The sequence below is a fragment of the Pristiophorus japonicus genome, chromosome 1, assembly GCF_044704955.1.
Source record: "Pristiophorus japonicus isolate sPriJap1 chromosome 1, sPriJap1.hap1, whole genome shotgun sequence".
Lineage (NCBI taxonomy): Eukaryota > Metazoa > Chordata > Chondrichthyes > Pristiophoridae > Pristiophorus > Pristiophorus japonicus.
In genome coordinates, this window is record NC_091977.1 from 355,797,289 (window position 1) to 355,815,637 (window position 18,349).

The following is an 18,349-nucleotide window of genomic DNA, read 5'->3' on the forward strand; positions in this document are numbered from 1 at the left end:
GGGCAATTGGACATGCCCCAGCATGCAGTCAAACCCAAAGGGGGAATTCAACAGAGACAATGGCTAGCTGAACGGCGATTCATGCCATCGCAATGGACAATGCGGCCGGTAATGGGGCCATCAACACCTGTTAATGGTGCACTTTAGGATAGTTACAGAGACAGTCAGAGATGACCGACTGGTAATGGACCTTTTGTTTCCAACAATGGGGCCTCTAGCTCATGCTGGAGGTGTGGAGGCAAACACCCAGCCAGAGCTTGCAGATATCAACAATATACCTGCACGAACTGCAACGTCAGCGGTCACTTGGCGCATATTTGCAGGAAGCCTGCAGCCAGGTTGATATACGAGGAGGACAGGCCCGATGTAAGCCCTATGAGGCCAAATGAATACTGGGGGAAATCGCTGGAAGCTGAAGTTCAGCGAGTTCATGTGGAGCACATATACAGTTCATATACCAGGACGCCACCAATAATGATGAAAGTGCTCCTCAATGGCATCCCAGTATTAATGAAGCTAGACATGGGGGCCAGCCAGTCCCTGATGAGTATCAAACAGTTCGACAAGTTGTGGGCGTCCAAGGCCAGGAGGCCAAAATTATTGCCGATTGATGCACTGCTGCGGACATATACAAAGGAGATCATTCCGGTGCTAGGCAGCACTGCGGTAGTCATGACCCACAAAGCTCGAAGAACAGGTTGCCACTCTGGATTGTCCCAGGGGACAGTCCCGTACTACTGGGGAGGAGTTGGCTTGCTGTCATGAACTGGAAATGGGGCGATGTCAATGCAATTTCTTCTGTGGAGCGAGTATCATGCTCACAGGTCCTGGACAAATTTGACTCATTATTTCAACCCGGCATCGGCACTTTCATGGGGGCCAAGGTAGTGATTCACTTAAACCCGGACGCCAGGCCAGTACACCACAAGGCCAGAGCGGTGCCGTACGTGATGCGGGAAAAGATAGAATGCAAATTGGACCGCCTGCTGAGGGAAGGCATCATCTCGCCAGTCAAATTCAGCGACTGGGCGAGCCCGATCGTGCCGGTGCTCAAGGCGGATGGGTCGGTCAGGATATGTGGTGATTACAAGGCCGCAATCAATCAGATGTCACTCCATGACCAGTACCCGCTACCGAGAGTGGAGGACCTCTTTGCGACGCTATTCGGTGGCAAACATTTTTCAAAATTGGACCTGACCTCAGCTTACATGACCCAGGAGCTGGTGAGTGAGTCGAAGAAGCTGACCACCATCACGACACACAAGAGGTTGTTTGAGTATAACAGATGTCCGTTCGGGATTCGTTCGGCCGCCGCAATCTTTCAGCGAAATATGGAAACCCTCCTCAAGTCGATTCCAAGGACGGTGGTTTTTCAAGATGACATCCTCATCACGGGTCACGATACTAAAGAACACCTCCACAACCTGGAGGAGGTGCTACGCAGACTGGACCGGGTAAGGCTGCGACTGAAAAAGGCGAAGTGCGTCTTCTTAGCTCCAGAGGTAGAATTCCTGGGGAGGAGGGTAGCAGCAGACGGGATCAGACCTACTGCGTCCAAAACGGAAGTGATCCAGAGAGCACCCAGACCCCGTAATACGACGGAGCTGCATTCGTTCCTGGGGCTCCTGAACTATTTTGGTATCTTTCTTCCCAAATTGAGCATGCTGTTAGAGCCACTACATGTGCTCCGACGCAAAGGTCGCGATTGGGTCTGGGGGAACAGCCAGGAAAGGGCTTTTGATAGAGCACGCAATTTGTTATGCTCCAACAAACTGTTAACGTTATCTGACCCATGTAAGAAACTAGTTTTAACGTGCAATGCATCGTCCTATGGGGTCGGGTGTGTGTTGCAGCATGTGAATGCCAATGGTCAGTTACAGCCGGTAGCTTATGCCTCCAGAAGTCTGTCCCAGGCAGAAAGGGGCTATGGGATGGTAGAAAAGGAAGCGCTAGCATGTGCATATGCAGTAAAAAAAAAATGCACCAGTACCTGTTTGGCAGGAAATTTGAATTGGAGACAGATCACAAACCCCTAACGTCCCTTTTGGCTGACAACATGGCCATAAATGCAAAAATATCGGCCTGCATACACAGGTAGTCACTTACTTTAGCTGCCTATGACTACACAATTCGGCACAGACCGGGCACTGAAAACTGCACCGATGCACTCAGCAGGCTCCCACTAGCCACCACTGAGGGGGCAACTGAGCATGATGCTGAGATGGTCATGGCTGTTGAAGCTTTCGAAAGCGAAGGCTCACCTGTGACAGCCTGTCAGATTAAAGTCTGGACAAATAAAGACCCGCTACTGTCTTTAGTTAAGAAATGTGTCCAGAATGGGGACTGGGCAGCCACGTATGGGGCATGCCCTGAGGAGTTTAAACCGTTTCATAGGCGCAAGGAGGAACTCTCGATTCAGGCTGATTGTCTATTGTGGGGAAACCGAGTAGTCATGCCCCAGAAGGGCAGAGAGGTGTTTATCAGAGAACTTCACAATGAGCACCCGGGCATTGTCATGATGAAAGCAATTGCCAGGTCACACGTTTGGTGGCCAGGATGCAGACCTGGAACTTTGTGTTCGCAGGTGCAACACGTGTGCTCAGCTGGGCAACACACCCAGGGAAGCCCCCGTTAGCCCCTGGTCCTGGCCCGCCAAGCCATGGTCACGCATCCATGTGGACTACGCAGGTCCTTTCATGGGAAAAATGATTTTGGTTGTAGTAGACGCCTACTCCAAATGGATTGAGTGTGCCATTTTAAATTCAAGCACATCTTCTGCCACGGTAGAAAGTCTAAGGCCAATGTTCGGCGCCCATGGTCTACCAGATGTCTTGGTCAGCGACAATGGCCCGTGCTTCACAAGCACTGAATTCCAGGATGTCATGGCAGGCAATGGAATCAGCCATGTCAGAACGGCACCGTTCAAGCCGGCCTCAAACGGCCAGGGGGAACGAGCAGTGCAGATAATCAAATGGGATGCTCAGAATCCAAGGGGGTTCCCTACAAAGCCGCTTATCACGCCTCCTGTTGGCCAATAGATCCAGACCACACTCACTCACAGGGGTTCCACCCACAGAGCTGCTAATGAAAAGGACGCTCAAAACCAGGTTATCCCTTATACACCCTATGAAAGAAATTGTTGAGAGCAGGTGTCAGTCACAATGTGACTGCCATGACAGGAATACGAGGGCGCGATGTATTGATGTCAATGACCCTGTTTTTGTCCTTAATTACGCTGCAGGGCCCAAATGGCTTGCAGGCACTGTAATTGCCAAAGAGGGGAATAGGGTTTTGGTAGTTAAACTTACCAATGGACAAATCTGCCGCAAACACATGGATCAAACTACAAGGAGGTTGAGCAACCCCATAGAAGAAGCAGAGGAAGAACACGATGATGAGTTCACTCCACCACAGGTGACTGAACACCAGAACCAAGTGGAGGAGAGCCCGGTCACTGTGGGCAGTCCGGACAGGCCTGAGGCACCGCCATCAGCAGACACTCAGGCCAGTGCCCAACAACCGGAGCCCCAATTCAGGCGCTCTACAAAGGAGCGTAAACTACTAGAGACTTAACCTGTGATCCCAATAAGACTTTGGGGACGGAGGTGATGTCATGTATTCAACTATCATTGTAACCCATGTATAAGCTGACCTGAGTTGTGCACCTTGAGAACATTGACCACAGGGGGCGAACTTGTGGGAGACACTCCTAACCTGGACTTTCCGGTATAAGAGATTGATGTGCAAAGTTAGAGCACATGGGATTGGGGGTAGTGTACTGACATGGATTGAGAACTGGTTGTCAGACAGGAAGCAAAGAGTAGGAGTAAATGGGTACTTTTCAGAATGGCAGGCAGTGACTAGTGGGGTACCGCAAGGTTCTGTGCTGGGGCCCCAGCTGTTTACACTGTACATTAATGATTTAGATGAGGGGATTAAATGTAGTATCTCCAAATTTGCGGATGACACTAAGTTGGGTGGCAGTGTGAGCTGCGAGGAGGATGCTGTGAGGCTGCAGAGCGACTTGGATAGGTTAGGTGAGTGGGCAAATGCATGGCAGATGAAGTATAATGTGGATAAATGTGAGGTTATCCACTTTGGTGGTAAAAACAGAGAGACAGACTATTATCTGAATGGTGACAGATTAGGAAAAGGGGAGGTGCAAAGAGACCTGGGTGTCATGGTACATCAGTCATTGAAGGTTGGCATGCAGGTGCAGCAGGCGGTTAAGAAAGCAAATGGCATGTTGGCCTTCATAGCAAGGGGATTTGAGTACAGGGGCAGGGAGGTGTTGCTACAGTTGTACAGGGCATTGGTGAGGCCACACCTGGAGTATTGTGTACAGTTTTGGTCTCCTAACCTGAGGAAGGACATTCTTGCTATTGAGGGAGTGCAGCGAAGGTTCACCAGACTGATTCCCGGGATGGCGGGACTGACCTATCAAGAAAGACTGGATCAACTGGGCTTGTATTCACTGGAGTTCAGAAGAATGAGAGGGGACCTCATAGAAACATTTAAAATTCTGACGGGGTTAGACAGGTTAGATGCAGGAAGAATGTTCCCAATGTTGGGGAAGTCCAGAACCAGAGGTCACAGTCTAAGGATAAGGGGTAAGCCATTTAGGACCGAGATGCGGAGGAACTTCTTCACCCAGAGAGTGGTGAACCTGTGGAATTCTCTACCACTGAAAGTTGTTGAGGCCAATTCACTAAATATATTCAAAAAGGAGTTAGATGAGGTCCTTACTACTAGGGGGATCAAGGGGTATGGCGAGAAAGCAGGAATGGGGTACTGAAGTTAAATGTTCAGCCATGAACTCATTGAATGGCGGTGCAGGCTAGAAGGGCCGAATGGCCTACTCCTGCACCTATTTTCTATGTTTCTATGTAAAAGGGGAAGCTCCACCCACCTGCAGTCTCTTGAGGTCTTGGTAATAAAGGTAACTGGTCACAGAGTGACCTTCTCTCAAGTATGGGCCTCGTGTACATTTATACTGTATAGTAAGGACATATCAGTCACAATGACAAAAACCTTCTTCAAACAGATAAAAAATTGCAAAACACTTTTTTAAGAATATGATGTCCATTTACAGCAGTGTTCAAACAGAAAAGACACCACTGCTAGTGTGAAGTAAGTGGATCCCTCCATGAAACATGCTATACCATGCAGACAAAACTACAGTTGAAGCCTGGGTGGAAATCGGGCATAACGCCTGATGGGTGAGCAGAAAATGGAGTGGATCTTATTAGGCAAGACCTGCAAAATTCAGAATAACTTCATGAGACTGTGTTGTAAGCTCAAACCATTGTGAGCTTGGTCTCTTTAATATAACTCCAAAGTGAGGCAGTAACATTGTGGACTGCCTTTTATACCTGCTTGTTCCAGGGTACACAGGTGATCCATAGGTCTCCCACAGGTGTGCCCCCTAGTGGCAAGTCTTACACATAGGTAAGGTTCACATACATAACATCACTTCCCCCCCAAAGTCTTAAGTACAAGTTATTTACAGGCTGAGGCGATCTGGCGCTCTGCGTTCCTGGGTTGAAGTCCTGGCATGGGTGAGTTGGTTGGATCATTGCTGCACAGCAGCGCGGCTGGTCTGATCGGACTGTCGGGCATGGTGGGTTCATTCTCATGGTTGACAGCGAGGTCAGTTGCTGGTTAGGTGTGTGTTGGTGGATCATAGATGGTGAGGTCTTCTTCAAACTGTTCCTGGTTTTCCGTGAATCGCAGTTTGGTCTGATCCAAGTGTTTTTTGCATGTTTGTCCATTCAACAATTTCACAACAAACACTATTCCCCTCCTTGGCTAAGACAGTGCCAGCAATCCACTTGGGACCGTGACCGTAATTTAAAACAAACACCGGATCATTAACCTCAATGTCACGCGATACCGCCACGCGATCGTGGTACACGTTATGCCGGTGCTGCCGAGTTTCTACATGATCATTGAGATCCGGATGGACTAAGGAGAGGCTGGTTTTGAGTGCTCTCTTCATTAGCAATTCTGCAGGGTGGGGGCACGTCCGGTAGCTGAGCAGGACCCTGGATAACCGAGTCTGCAGGGAGCCGTCCGTTACGCATTTCAAGCTCTGCTTGATGGCTTGGACTGCCTGTTCCGCTTAGCCGTTGGATGCGGGCTTAAATGAGGCAGACCTGACATGCTTAATGCGATTGCGGGTCATGAACGCGTTGAATTCCGAGCTGGTGAAGCATGATCCATCGTCACTAACAAGGACATCAGGCAAACCATGGTGGAGAACATGGCCCTGAGGCTTTCAATGGTGGCAGTGGACATACATGATGACATTATTATACATTCAATCCATTTAGAGTAAGCGTCCACTGCTACTAGAAACATCTTCCCTAGAAAGGGGCCAGCAAAATCTATGTGGACCCTGGACCGTGGTTTGGAGGGCCATGACCACAGGCTCAGAGGGGCCTTCCTGGGTTCGTTGCTCAACTGTGAGCAAGTGTTGCATTGGTGTACGCATGACTCCAATTCAGAGTCAACACCAGATGTGCAACCTGGCGATAGCCTTCATCATGACTATGCCTGGGTGGGTACTGTGTAGGTTGCGTATAAACATTTCTCTGTCTTTTTTGGGCAAAATCACGCGATTCCCCCCTAGGAGACAATCCAATTGGATGGAAAATTCGTCCTTGCGTCGATGAAACCGCTTAATTTCATCTTGCATTTCCCCGGGAACCGCCGACCAGCTCCCATTGAGGATGCAGCTTTTTACTCGTGATAGCACCGGGTCCTGGCTAGTCCAGGTCCTGATCTGGCGAGCCGTGACAGGTGACCCCTCGCTCTCAAAAGCATCCGTTACCAGAAGCAAGTCTGCGGGTTGCACCATTTCCACCCCGATGGTGGGCAATGGCAGCCGACTGAGGACGTCAGCGCAGTTCTCAGTGCCTGGTCTGTGGTGGATTACATAGTCATACGCAGACAATGTTAGTGCCAATCTTTGGAAGCGGGACGAAGCATTGGTATTGATACCTTTGCTTTCTGAGAGCAGTGAAGTAAGCGGTTTGTGGTTGATTTTGAGCTCGAACCGGAGATCAAATAGATATTGGTGCATTTTCTTAACCCTGTATACACATGCCAACGCTTCTTTCGCAACCATACTGTAGTCTCTTTCAGCCTTGGACAAACTTCTGGACGCATATGCAACCGGTTGCAGTTTGACTGACACATTTGTTTGCTGTAACACATAACCGACCCCGTACGACGACACATCACAAGCTAGTACTAAACGTTTACATGGGTCATAAAATACAAGTAGCTTGTTAGAGCATAGCAGGTTTCTGGCCTTGTTAAAGGCTGTCTCTTGAGATTTACCCCAAACCCAGTCGTCGCCCTTGTGTAGCAATAAATGCAAGGGCTCCAGCAAAGTGCTCAACCCCAGTAGAAAGTTACCAAAATAGTTGAGGAGTCCCAGGAACGAACGCAGCTCCGGCACATTCTGTGGTCTAGCTGCATTCTTGATTGCTTCCGTCTTGGAGTCCATGGGCCTGATGCCGTCTGCCGCAATCTTTTTCCCCAGAAATTCGACCTCTGGCGCCAGGAAAACACAATTGGAGCATTTCAGCCTGAGTCCCACTCTGTCCAGTCGCTTTAGAACCTCTTCCAGGTTGTGCAAGTGTTCGGTGGTGTTGCGACCAGTGATCAAGATGTCGTCTTGGAACACCATGGTACATGGAACCGATTTCAGCCGACTCTCCATGTTCCTCTGGAAGATGGCTGTAGCCGAGTGAATCCCAAAGGGGCATCTGTGGTACACGAACAGTCCTTTGTGCGTGTTGATGCATGTCAACTTCTTTGATGGATCAGCCAGCTCCTGTATCATGTAAGCAGAGGTTAGGTCTAGCTTGGTGAACGACTTTCCCCCTGCTAGCGTTGCGAATAAGTCCTCCACTTTGGGTAGTGGGTATTGGTCCTGTAACGAGACTCAGATGATCATCACCTTATCACCTTGTAGTCCCCGCAGATTCTGACCATCCCATCGCTCTTTAGCACCGGCACGATTGGACTGGCCCACTCGTTGAACTCGACTGGCGATATGATTCCCTCTCGTTGAAGTCTGTCCAGCTCGATTTCGACTTTCTCTCGCATCATATATGGGACTGCTCGGGCCTTGTGATGAATGGGCTGTGATGGACCTGCACTTTGGCGCCTGTGAAGTTGCCGATGCCTGGCTTAAATATCACCGGGAGTTTGTTTAGCACTTGGGCGCACGAGGCATCATCCATCGAAGACAGTGCTTTGATGTCGTCCCAGTTCCACCGGATCTTGCCTAGCCAGCTCCTGCCGAACAGTGTTAGGCCATCGCCTGGTACAATCCATAGTGGTAAATCATGCACCATTCCATCGTACAATACTTGCACTGCCGCACTACCGATAACAGGTATGAGTTCTTTGGTGTAAGTGCGCAGTGTAGTGTGAATCGGGCTCAGTTTTGGCCTCTGTGTCTTGTTACCCCACAGTTTCTCAAAAGCCTTCTGGCTCGTAATCGATTGACTCGCCCCTGTGTCTAATTCCATGGAGACTGGAATGCCGTTAAGTTTAACTTTTAACATTATCGGAGGGCTTTTGGTGGTGAAGGTGTGTACCCCATACACTTTCTCCTCATCCCCCAGTTGAGTTGCCTCTCCTGCTCGTTCAGTGTGATCCGCGCTGGATCGGTCGTCCTCTGCTGACTCTGCCATGTGGTGAGTCAGAGGTCATTTGCACATTCGCTGGAGGTGCCCCATTGTTCCACAGCCCTTGCACATAGTGCTTGAATCGACATTGATGGGCTCTATGACTGCTCCTGCAGCGCCAACATGGTGTTAATGGATTCGCATTAGCACTCCACAGTGGCCTCTGAGTCACCCTAGGCCTGACCTCTGCAGTCGTTTGGAGCCTACCATGTACAGTTCTGCCTGCTGAAGGCATTATTTTATGCACAGTACTTGCTGGTGAGCTTCGATTCTGTGAAGGTATCTGTTTCGTGTTGTCACTCGTGGATATGAAGGCCTGGGCTATCGTGATGGCCTTATTCAGATCTAAGGATTCGGCAGACAGCAGTTTGCGGAGGATGACCTCATGGCCAATTCTGAGCACGAAAAAGTCCCGCAACATTTCCCCCAAAGGTCCTACAAAATCGCACTGCCCCGCAAGGCGTCTTAGGTCGGCGACAAAACTCGCCACATTCTGGCCCTCGGAGCGCTGGTGCGTGTAAAAGTGATACCTGGCCACTAAGATGTTCTCCTTTGGCTGGAGGTGTTCCCAGGCCAGCGCACACAGCTCTGTATAAGTCTTGTCCGTTGGTTTGTCCGGTGCCAGCAAATTTTTGAGGAGGCCATATACCGACGACCCACATACGGTGAGGAGAATCGCCCTGCACTTGGTCTCCGTCTCAGCCGTGTCCAACTCGTTTGCCATGAAGTACTGGTCGAGGCGCTCAACGATGGCTTCCCAATCATCACCCTCAACAAATCTCTCAAGAATACCAATGGTAGCCATTTCCGCGTGAAAGTTCATGATCTGTAACTCGTCGCCAGTTGTTAAGTTCAGAATAACTCCACGAGACTGTGTTATAAGCTCAAATCATTGTGACCTTGGTCTCTTTAATATAACTCAAAAGTGAGGCAGTGGCATGGTGGACTGCCTTTTATACCTGCTTACTCCAGGGTACACAGGTGACCCATAGGTCTCCCACAGGTGAGTCTTACACATAGGTTAGGTTCACATACATAACAGGGAGAGAACGAATTTGACCCTGCAGTCCCCCGCCCCGCCATGTCACGAGAACACAGCTAAAGAAGTTTCCAGGTTACCCCAGAAATTCGGCCCAACATGTCTTTGGCAGGCCTCAGCAAAACTCTTGCCAACTGAGAGCTAGTCCTGCTGAGACCCCAGGAACAGCCCCAAAACTCCAACAGCCAAAGAGGGAGAGGGGATCAACTAACAACTTTAGTGGCCCAGCAACTTTCATAAGAGCAATATTGTCATTTTTGGCCTTCTAGATTTCAGTCCTTCCCCAACCTGGTGCTACGCTGATTCATCAGGCTCCTGCCAGAGTGGGTGGTGCTGAGGCATCTCACAGGCACGGACCACCCACCCTATCCATGCAAATTACCCTGTACTTGCAATTTGCAGCGGGTCTTCGAGCTTGCTCCGCCACACTTCCTCCAACAGAGTGACCTAATTAGAATTTTGTGCCCTACATGTTGAACTTTGCCTTTATCTCGAGCAGGTATACATCAATTTTACCAGAACATCTGGTTGGGATTTCCTGACACTACCAGTCAAAGATCTTTTCCAGATTTGAATAATGCACGTGACTGAACCTTCCTAGATACGCTGGGACCTTTCTCATCATGGACAAGTGTCCTTCCTTGTAAAAAAAAAATATATTTTACTGGACATTTCTCTTTGCAATGGTGAAGTAGACCTCCTCATTACTGTTTCTGCAGTTTGATATTAAATTTCTCTCACCGGATGAGAAGCAAAAGATCAAGCTGCTAGGCAATAAACAGTGGAAAGTGAGCCAGGGAAAGGAGGGCCATTATAGGCCGTCCGCCCTTCCCGCTCATGGCTCATTCCCCACAGTGTTTTATAAAAACCCAAAGTGCCCTGGGAGTTGGGAGATCAGTATTTTTGTGGCCACAGTTATCTCAGATGCCATTCCATCTTGGCTGTTATGTGATATTAGTGTTAGCTAAGACTTAATGTTAATATTATTTCATCCTAGATGATTACTTTGCTCCCACTTACTGTTTATGGTAGTAGTCTGGTCAAGAACTAATGAAATCCACCCAATGGAAACAAGCAAGAGAAAGTGGCAGGCAGGCATAGAATTTGAGCTGGTGATTATCTGCTGGGTAGGCAAAGGTTCATGCTCATGATTGCTTTGGAAAACATGAGGCAATTTTCTGACTTCGCGCTTCCAGAGGGGAGCCTTGCCCGGGACTTCATATTTGGAATGTGGGCCGAATAGCACATGATCTTCTGTCCATCTAAATTAATGGTTGGAAATTCATGCGCCCAAATTTCTGACAATCACTCCCAGTGAACAACACTCCATGCTGTAAGCACAGAGTTAGAAAATTATCCCTACTGTATCTTCATAACATTATCCTCTTTCCATTACTTGAGCAGATTTTTGCAGTTTTCTCCTCTTATTCCCTTCTCTCCTGAAGATGATGCCACGTGTTGGGTACAGTGTCATAACAGCATTCAAGTGACTATTCTTCAGGTGTCTCTGGTCAGTGAATTCTGGTGGACTTTATACAATCATGGAAGTCACCACAGCCAGACTGATCTTGTCCTCACTTAAGATTACAAAATTCTCTGGTTACTATATGATATTCTAAATGTGTTTACCATTTCACTAGAAATTCTGAACAGAGGAATCTTCACAAACACATTGATGATGTCGCTATAAATAGTGGCCAAAGAAATAATTCACACATGTGCACACTTCCAACAGGGGACACTGAACAAACTTCAAGAGCTGGAATCGTAGCTAATGTTCTCTTTTCTAATTCAAGGACACTAAAGCTAACTGTGCTGTCCCCACTGCTGCTTTAATTGAGATTGGCTACCACATTGGGGGTGAGGGGATGGAAAGGTAAAATGACATCTTTAATGAACATACTTTTAAAATAAAAATGAACGTAAAGACTGTTTTATTAAAAGCGGTGGTATATGTAAGGGAGCGCCAAAAGAGTTATAGAACGTTAACTTACATTACATTTGCTACCACTGCACAGGTAGATGTTATAAGCATGACCATTCCGTCAATTTCGTAATCAGCATGAATGAACCTTACACAGGCGAGGTAGACCAGCACTCCTGTTACAAGCCAAATTGTGATCACCGAGAAGAGTGCACCAAGGATTTCTTGTAAAAAATAAAATTGGGCAAGAATTTATTTAGCAATTAGTGAGGTTTCTTAATATATAAACAACAGAAAATGTATTTGTGTAAAAAGCAGAGCCAAAGTGCTTGTTCACAGGGGAGAGGAGTCCATCTACACTGTTCTTTCATTCAACAAATGATGAACAGCACAAACCTAAAAAAAAAGGAATAACTAAAATTTAAAGAATGAAAATTGAGTGAGTGCAGATCTTTATATCAAATGACAAACAAAAGACAATGGCCAGAGATCAGTAATGCAGTTATTTGCATAAACCAGGACGCATATAAATCATCTTGTTTCATGAAGCAAAAGTAAAAGAAAATCAGGCAGGCTGTATAACGGGCAGCTAACCCAATACCATCCGGTACACCCATAGGGGCCAAAATTGGTGGACCGCCCAATCATCGGCGGCCTCGTGGTGGTCAGTCAATCTTCACCACCTGGTACTGCTGGGGTACAGTGCTGGCAACATTGGTCCAGGCGGTCCTGAGCGGTGCGTCAGTGGACTGCGATGGATGGTCTGCTCCAGCAGTGCAGGGTAAGTTGTCTGGGACTCGGGACTCTTTGGGTCCCGAGTTCTGCGCCCGCGCGCTCTTCCATCGACCTCCGTCCCCCCTGCCCCCACCCCCTCCCCCGCCATCGAGATGAGCAGTCTGGAGGCCAGAGACTTCCAACGTCGGATCGCAGGTAAGTGTCTCCAGTGAAGTTTAGATTTTTAATTGTGTAGTGCAGTGTTTTTGATTTATTTATAAGACTTATATTGTTATTTATTTATTTATTTTCATGTTTTTCGGGGGGTGTGGTGCGGAATAGGGGGGAGGGAGATGACTAGATCTCTGGGGGGGGATTAGATCTCGCGGGGGAGAGATTGGATATCTCGGATGGGGGACGAGTTGGATCTCTCTGCGGGGAGTTAGATCTCTCTGGGCGGAGGATTAGATCTCTGGGCGGAGGATTAGATCTCTGGACGGAGGATTAGATCTCTGGGCGGAGGATTAGATCTCGGGCGGAGGATTAGATCTCGGGCGGTGGGGGTGGGGGGTGGGGGGAGAGAAATAGATCGCTGGGGGGGGCGGAAGGAGAGGGCGGGAAAAGAAAAATAGATCGCTGGGGGTAGGAAAATATCGCTGGAGGGAGGAAGATTGTAGTTTACATACCACTGACATACCATCGGCATAAAACCACCTTTTTTTACAACGGTGTGCAGCTCTGGTGGTATGTCGGTGGGATGCTATCAATGTTGGCACTTTTGGGTGGTCTGTAGGATGCTCCATGTGGGCATATGGTATGCACACCGCCCAGAGGTATGTCACTGATGAATTTCCCGCCGGGCGGTATGTAGGTATTTTTTGATTAATTTTGAGATTTTGGGCAGTATGTCATAAGAACATAAGAAATAGGAGCAGGAGTAGGCCATATGGCCCCTGGAGCCTGCTCCATCATTCAATAAGATCATGGCTGATCTGATTATGGACTCAGCTCCACTTCCCTGCCCGCTCCCCATAATCCCTTATCCCCGTATCGTTTATGAAACTGTCTATTTCTGTCTTAAATTTATTCAATGTCCCAGCTTCCACAGCTCTCTGAGACAGCGAATTCCATAGATTTACAATCCTCAGAGAAGAAATTTCTCCTCATCTCAGTTTTAAATGGGCGGCTCCTAATTCTAAAACCATGTCCTCTAGTTCTAGTCTCCCCCATCAGTGGAAACATCCTCTCTGCATCCACCTTGTCAAGCCCCCCTCATAATCATACGTTTCGATAAGCTCACCTCTCATTCTACTGAATTCCAATGAGTAGAGGCCCAACCTACTCAACCTTTTCTCATAAGTCAACCCCCTCATCTCCGGAATCAACCTAGGGAACGTTCTCTGAACTGCCTCCAAAGCAAGTATATCCTTTCGTAAATATGCACGCAGTATTTCAGGTGTGGCCTCACCAATACCCTATATAATTGTAGCAAGACTTCCCTGCTTTTATACCCCATCCCCTTTGCAATAAAGGCTAAGATTTCATTGGCCTTCCTGATCACTTGATGTACCTGTATACTATCCTTTTGTGTTTCATGCACAAGTATCCCCAGGTCCCTGGGCGGTATGTCCTCAGGCAGTATGTCCCCGGGCGGTATGGCCACCAATTTCAGCCCCATAGAGTTTTACAGCCCAGAAGGAGGCCATATGGACCATATTTTTACACTGGGTTTTCAAGACACGAAATGCTCCAAGCCAAAACATCACTGAATTTTTAGTTTACACTTTTTCAGAAAAGATTTTTCCATATTCCTAATGCTTCTTTAAGCAAACAGAAAATTTCAAATATTTTTCTGAAACTCCTACCTGCTCTGTACCATCCAAAATTTAATTTCTTTGTGGCCAGTCTTGAAGATAACCATAATGAGCACAAGCTAATCAGAAAACCTGTGACATCTGCTAGAAGATGTGCTGCATCGGTCATAACAGCCAAGCTCCCTGCTAGATAGCCACCTGAGAGAAAGAATAGAAAGGTAAGGCATGGCAAACGATGGAATGATTCTATAAGAGCCTGATAAAGATCATCATAATCTACTAATTACCCAACTGAATTCAATTAATTTGTAATTGCAATTGTTCTTTGCTAATACATTGTCATACATTACATTCATAGTACAGGTAGAAAAAGCCATAAGGCAGTTTAAGAACAACAAGGCTTCGGGAGCGGATGGAATCCATGCTGATGCACTGAAGTATGGCAGAGAGGCACTACTGGTGCGGATACATGACCTCATCTCTCTCATCTGAAAGGAGGAGAGCATGCCGGGAGATCTCAGAGATGCAGTGATCGTGACCATCTTTAAAAAAGGGGACAAGTCCGACTGCAGCAACTACAGAGGAATCTCCCTGTTATCAACCATCACTAGAGTCCTCCTCAACCGTCTTCTCCCTGTGGCTGAGGAGCTCCTCCCGGAGTCACAGTGTGGATTTTGTCCCCTACAGGGTACAATGGACATGATCTTTGCAGCGCAGGAAAATTACAGGGAACAGCACCAGCCCTTATACATGGCCTTCTTTGACCTTACAAAGGCCTTTGACATTGTCAACCACGAGGGTCTTTGGAGAGTCCTCCTCCGTTTCGGCTGCCCCCAAAAATTAGTCACCATCCTCCGCCTGCTCCACAACGACATGCAGGCCATGATCCTTACCAACGGATCCATTACAGACCCAATCCACATCCGGACCGGAGTCAAACAGGGCTGCGTTATTGCCCCATCTCAATCTTCTCAATCTTCCTCGCTGCCATGCTCACAGTCAACAACCTCCCCGCTGGAGTGGAACTAAACTGCAGAACCAGTGGGAACCTGTTCAACCTTCGCCGTCTCCAAGCCAGGTCCAAGACAACCCCAACCTCAGTCAATACACGGACGATGCCTGCGTCTGCGCACATTCAGAGGCTGAACTCCAGAACATAGTGGACGTATTTACTGAGGTGTACGAAAGCATGGGCCTTACGCTAAACATCAGCAAGACGTAGGTCCTCCACCAGCCTGTCCTTACTGCACAGCACTGTCCCCCAGTCATCAAGATTCATGGCGCAGCCCTGGACAACGTGGATCACTTCCCATATCTCGGGAGCCTCCTAACAAGAGCAGGCATTGATGACAAGATCCAACACCGCCTCCAGTGCGTCAGTGCAGCCTTTGACCGCCTGAGGAAAAGAGTTTAAAAGCCAGGCCCTCAAAACTGCCACCAAGCTCATGGTCTACAGGGCTGTAGTAATAACCGCCCTCCTGTATGGCTCAGAAACATGGACCATGTACAGTAGACACCTCAAGTCGCTGGAGAAATACCACCATCGATGTCTCCGCAAGATCCTACAAATCCCCTGGGAGGACAGACGCACCAACATCAGCGTCCTCGACCAGGCCAACATCCACAGCATTGAAGCACTGACCACACTTGATCAGCTCCACTGGACAGGCCACATCATTTGCATGCCAGATACGAGACTCCCAAAGCAAGCGCTCTACTTGGAACTCCTTCACGGCAAACGAGCCAAAGGTGGGCAGCGGAAACATTACAAGGACACCCTCAAAAGCCTCCCTGATAAAGTACAACATCCCCACTGACACCTGGGAGACCCTGACCAAAGACCTCCCTAAATGGAGGAAGTGCATCCGGGAGGGCGCTGAGCATCTCGAGTCTCGTCGCTGAGAGCATGCAGAAATAATGCGCAGGCAGCGGAAAGAGCGTGCGGCAAACCAGTCCCACCCACCCTTCCCTTAATGTAGTAAAACATCCCAAGGCACTTCACAGCAGCGTTATCAAACAAAATATGACACCGAGCCACATAAGGATATTAGAATAATAACCAAAGGTTTGATCAAAGTGCTAGGTTTTAAGGAGCGTCTTCAATGAGGATAGAGAGTTAGAGAGGCGATGAGGTGAACGCTTGGCTGCCAATGGTGGAGAGTTTAAAATTGGGGATACGCAAGTGTTCAGAGTTGGAAGAGCACTGAGATCATGGAGGGTTGTAGGGCTAGATTAGGTTACAGAGATGTGGAGGGGTAAGGCCATGCTGTCCCTCGGCAACATCATCTGAAAACACGAGGTCAGGTTCCACATGTATGCTGACGACACCCAGCTCTACCTCTCTTGATCCCTCCACTGTCTAGATTCGTCATACTGCTTGTCTGACATCCAGTATTCCAACGAAATAATGGGAAGACTGAAGCCATTGTCTTCGGTCCTCGGCACAAATAGCATTCCCTAGCTACCATCTCTATCCCTCTCCCTGGCCACTGCCTGAGGCTGAACCAGAGCATTCACAACCTTGGCATGCTATTTAACCAATATGAGCTTCCGACCACATATCTGATCCATCACCAAAACTGCCTACCTCCACCTCTGTAGCATCACCTGTCTCCAACCCTGCCTCAGCTCATCTGCTGCTGAAACCCTCATCCATGCCTTTGTTACCTCTAAACTTGACGAGTCTAACGCTCTCCTTGCCAGCCTCCCATCTTCTACCCTCCATAAACTTGAGCTAATCCAAAACTCTGCTGCCTATATCCTAACTGGCACTAAGTCCCATTCACCCATCACCCCTGTGCTTGCTGTCCCACAACGGCTCCCAGTTGAGCAACGCCTCATCCTTGTTTCCAAATCCCTCCAAGTACGTTCACCCATCACCCCTGTGCTCATTGGCTTACATTGGCTCCTGGTCCGGCATTCATCAATTTTTAAATTCTCATCCTTATCTTCAAATCCCTCCATGACCTTGCACCTCCCTATCTCTGTAACCTCCCCCAGCCCTACAACCCTCCACGATCTCTACGCTCCTACAATTCTGGCTTTTTGCGTATCTCCGATTTTAAATGCCTCACCATTGATAGCCATGCTTTCAGCTGCCTAGGCTTTTAGCTCAGGAATTCCCTCCCTAAACCTCTCTGCCTCGCCTTCTTTAAGATGGTCCTTAAAACCTGCCTCTTTGACCAAGTTTTTGGTCAGCTGTCCTAATGGGGGGAAAATTGCGGTCGGAGGCTTCCTTCATGCAAATGCCTCCGACCCAAACAAAATCTACGAAAGTACCTGGTGATCTCAGAGGAACATAGGATTCCGGTCGGAGGCCTAGATTTGATATGCAGCACATGGGAAGATGTCTTTCAGACGTACATGCTGGAGTCACATGGGCCTGGACCACCAATCACTATGCAGTATTCTCATTGATGAAAATGGGAACTCCATTTGTACAAGTTCCCATTACTTTCAATGAGAATAATCCCCTAAAACACCGAAACACAGCATCGTAAATAAATAAAACACCTCACATATTTAAAATTGATTGAAATTAAATGTAATTAAATGTTTTAGAAAAAAAAATAGAATTTGAGTAATTTTTTTTAATGTGTTTTAATAGGGTTAAAAATAAACTTACCTTAATGGACATGGTTTTTATATAAAAATGAGTGTTTAATTTTAGTTTTTATATGTATTAAAATTCTTACGCTGGTAAAAGTAAGCTACGCGCCTGCTTTTACCAGGCGAAAAAGTTTGAAGGACATTCGCTAGGCGTGAATTGGGCAAATAGCCCAATCTCTCCCGCACGGATGTCCTGCTCCTGGGGATGTGGAGGATCTGTCTACAAAAATCTTGACAGATCGGAAAAGTTGATTTTCGGCACATGCGCATCGCACCCCGAAAACCGGCTTTTGCGAGGCCTCGCCGGGTCCATGCGCACTTCATACGGACTCGGCAAGGCCAGAAATTTCGGCCCAATATGTCCTTATATGTCGGTGTCAAATTTTGTTCGATAACGCTCCGGTGAAACGCCTTTGGCCGTTTTACTATGTTAAAAGCACCATATAAATGCAAGTTGTCATTGTTGTTGTTGTTGAACTCCTGCCTTGAAGAATGTACTGATTGTGACAGGTGAGAGAGCTGAAATATTATCAATAGTTATCAT

General features: G+C 47.9%; 1 protein-coding gene across 1 annotated transcript in view; it reads right to left on the reverse strand.

The window, feature by feature from the left end:
* LOC139265209 (proton-coupled zinc antiporter SLC30A8-like) overlaps positions 1-18,349 on the reverse strand; it is a 78,191-nt gene that overhangs the window by 35,199 nt on the left and 24,643 nt on the right. Inside the window, exons 3-4 of the mRNA XM_070882164.1 lie at positions 14,248-14,394; positions 11,739-11,892 (exon numbers count right to left, since the gene is read on the reverse strand). Coding sequence (XP_070738265.1) covers positions 11,739-11,892; positions 14,248-14,394 — 301 coding nt within the window. The remainder of the gene's footprint in view (positions 1-11,738; positions 11,893-14,247; positions 14,395-18,349) is intronic.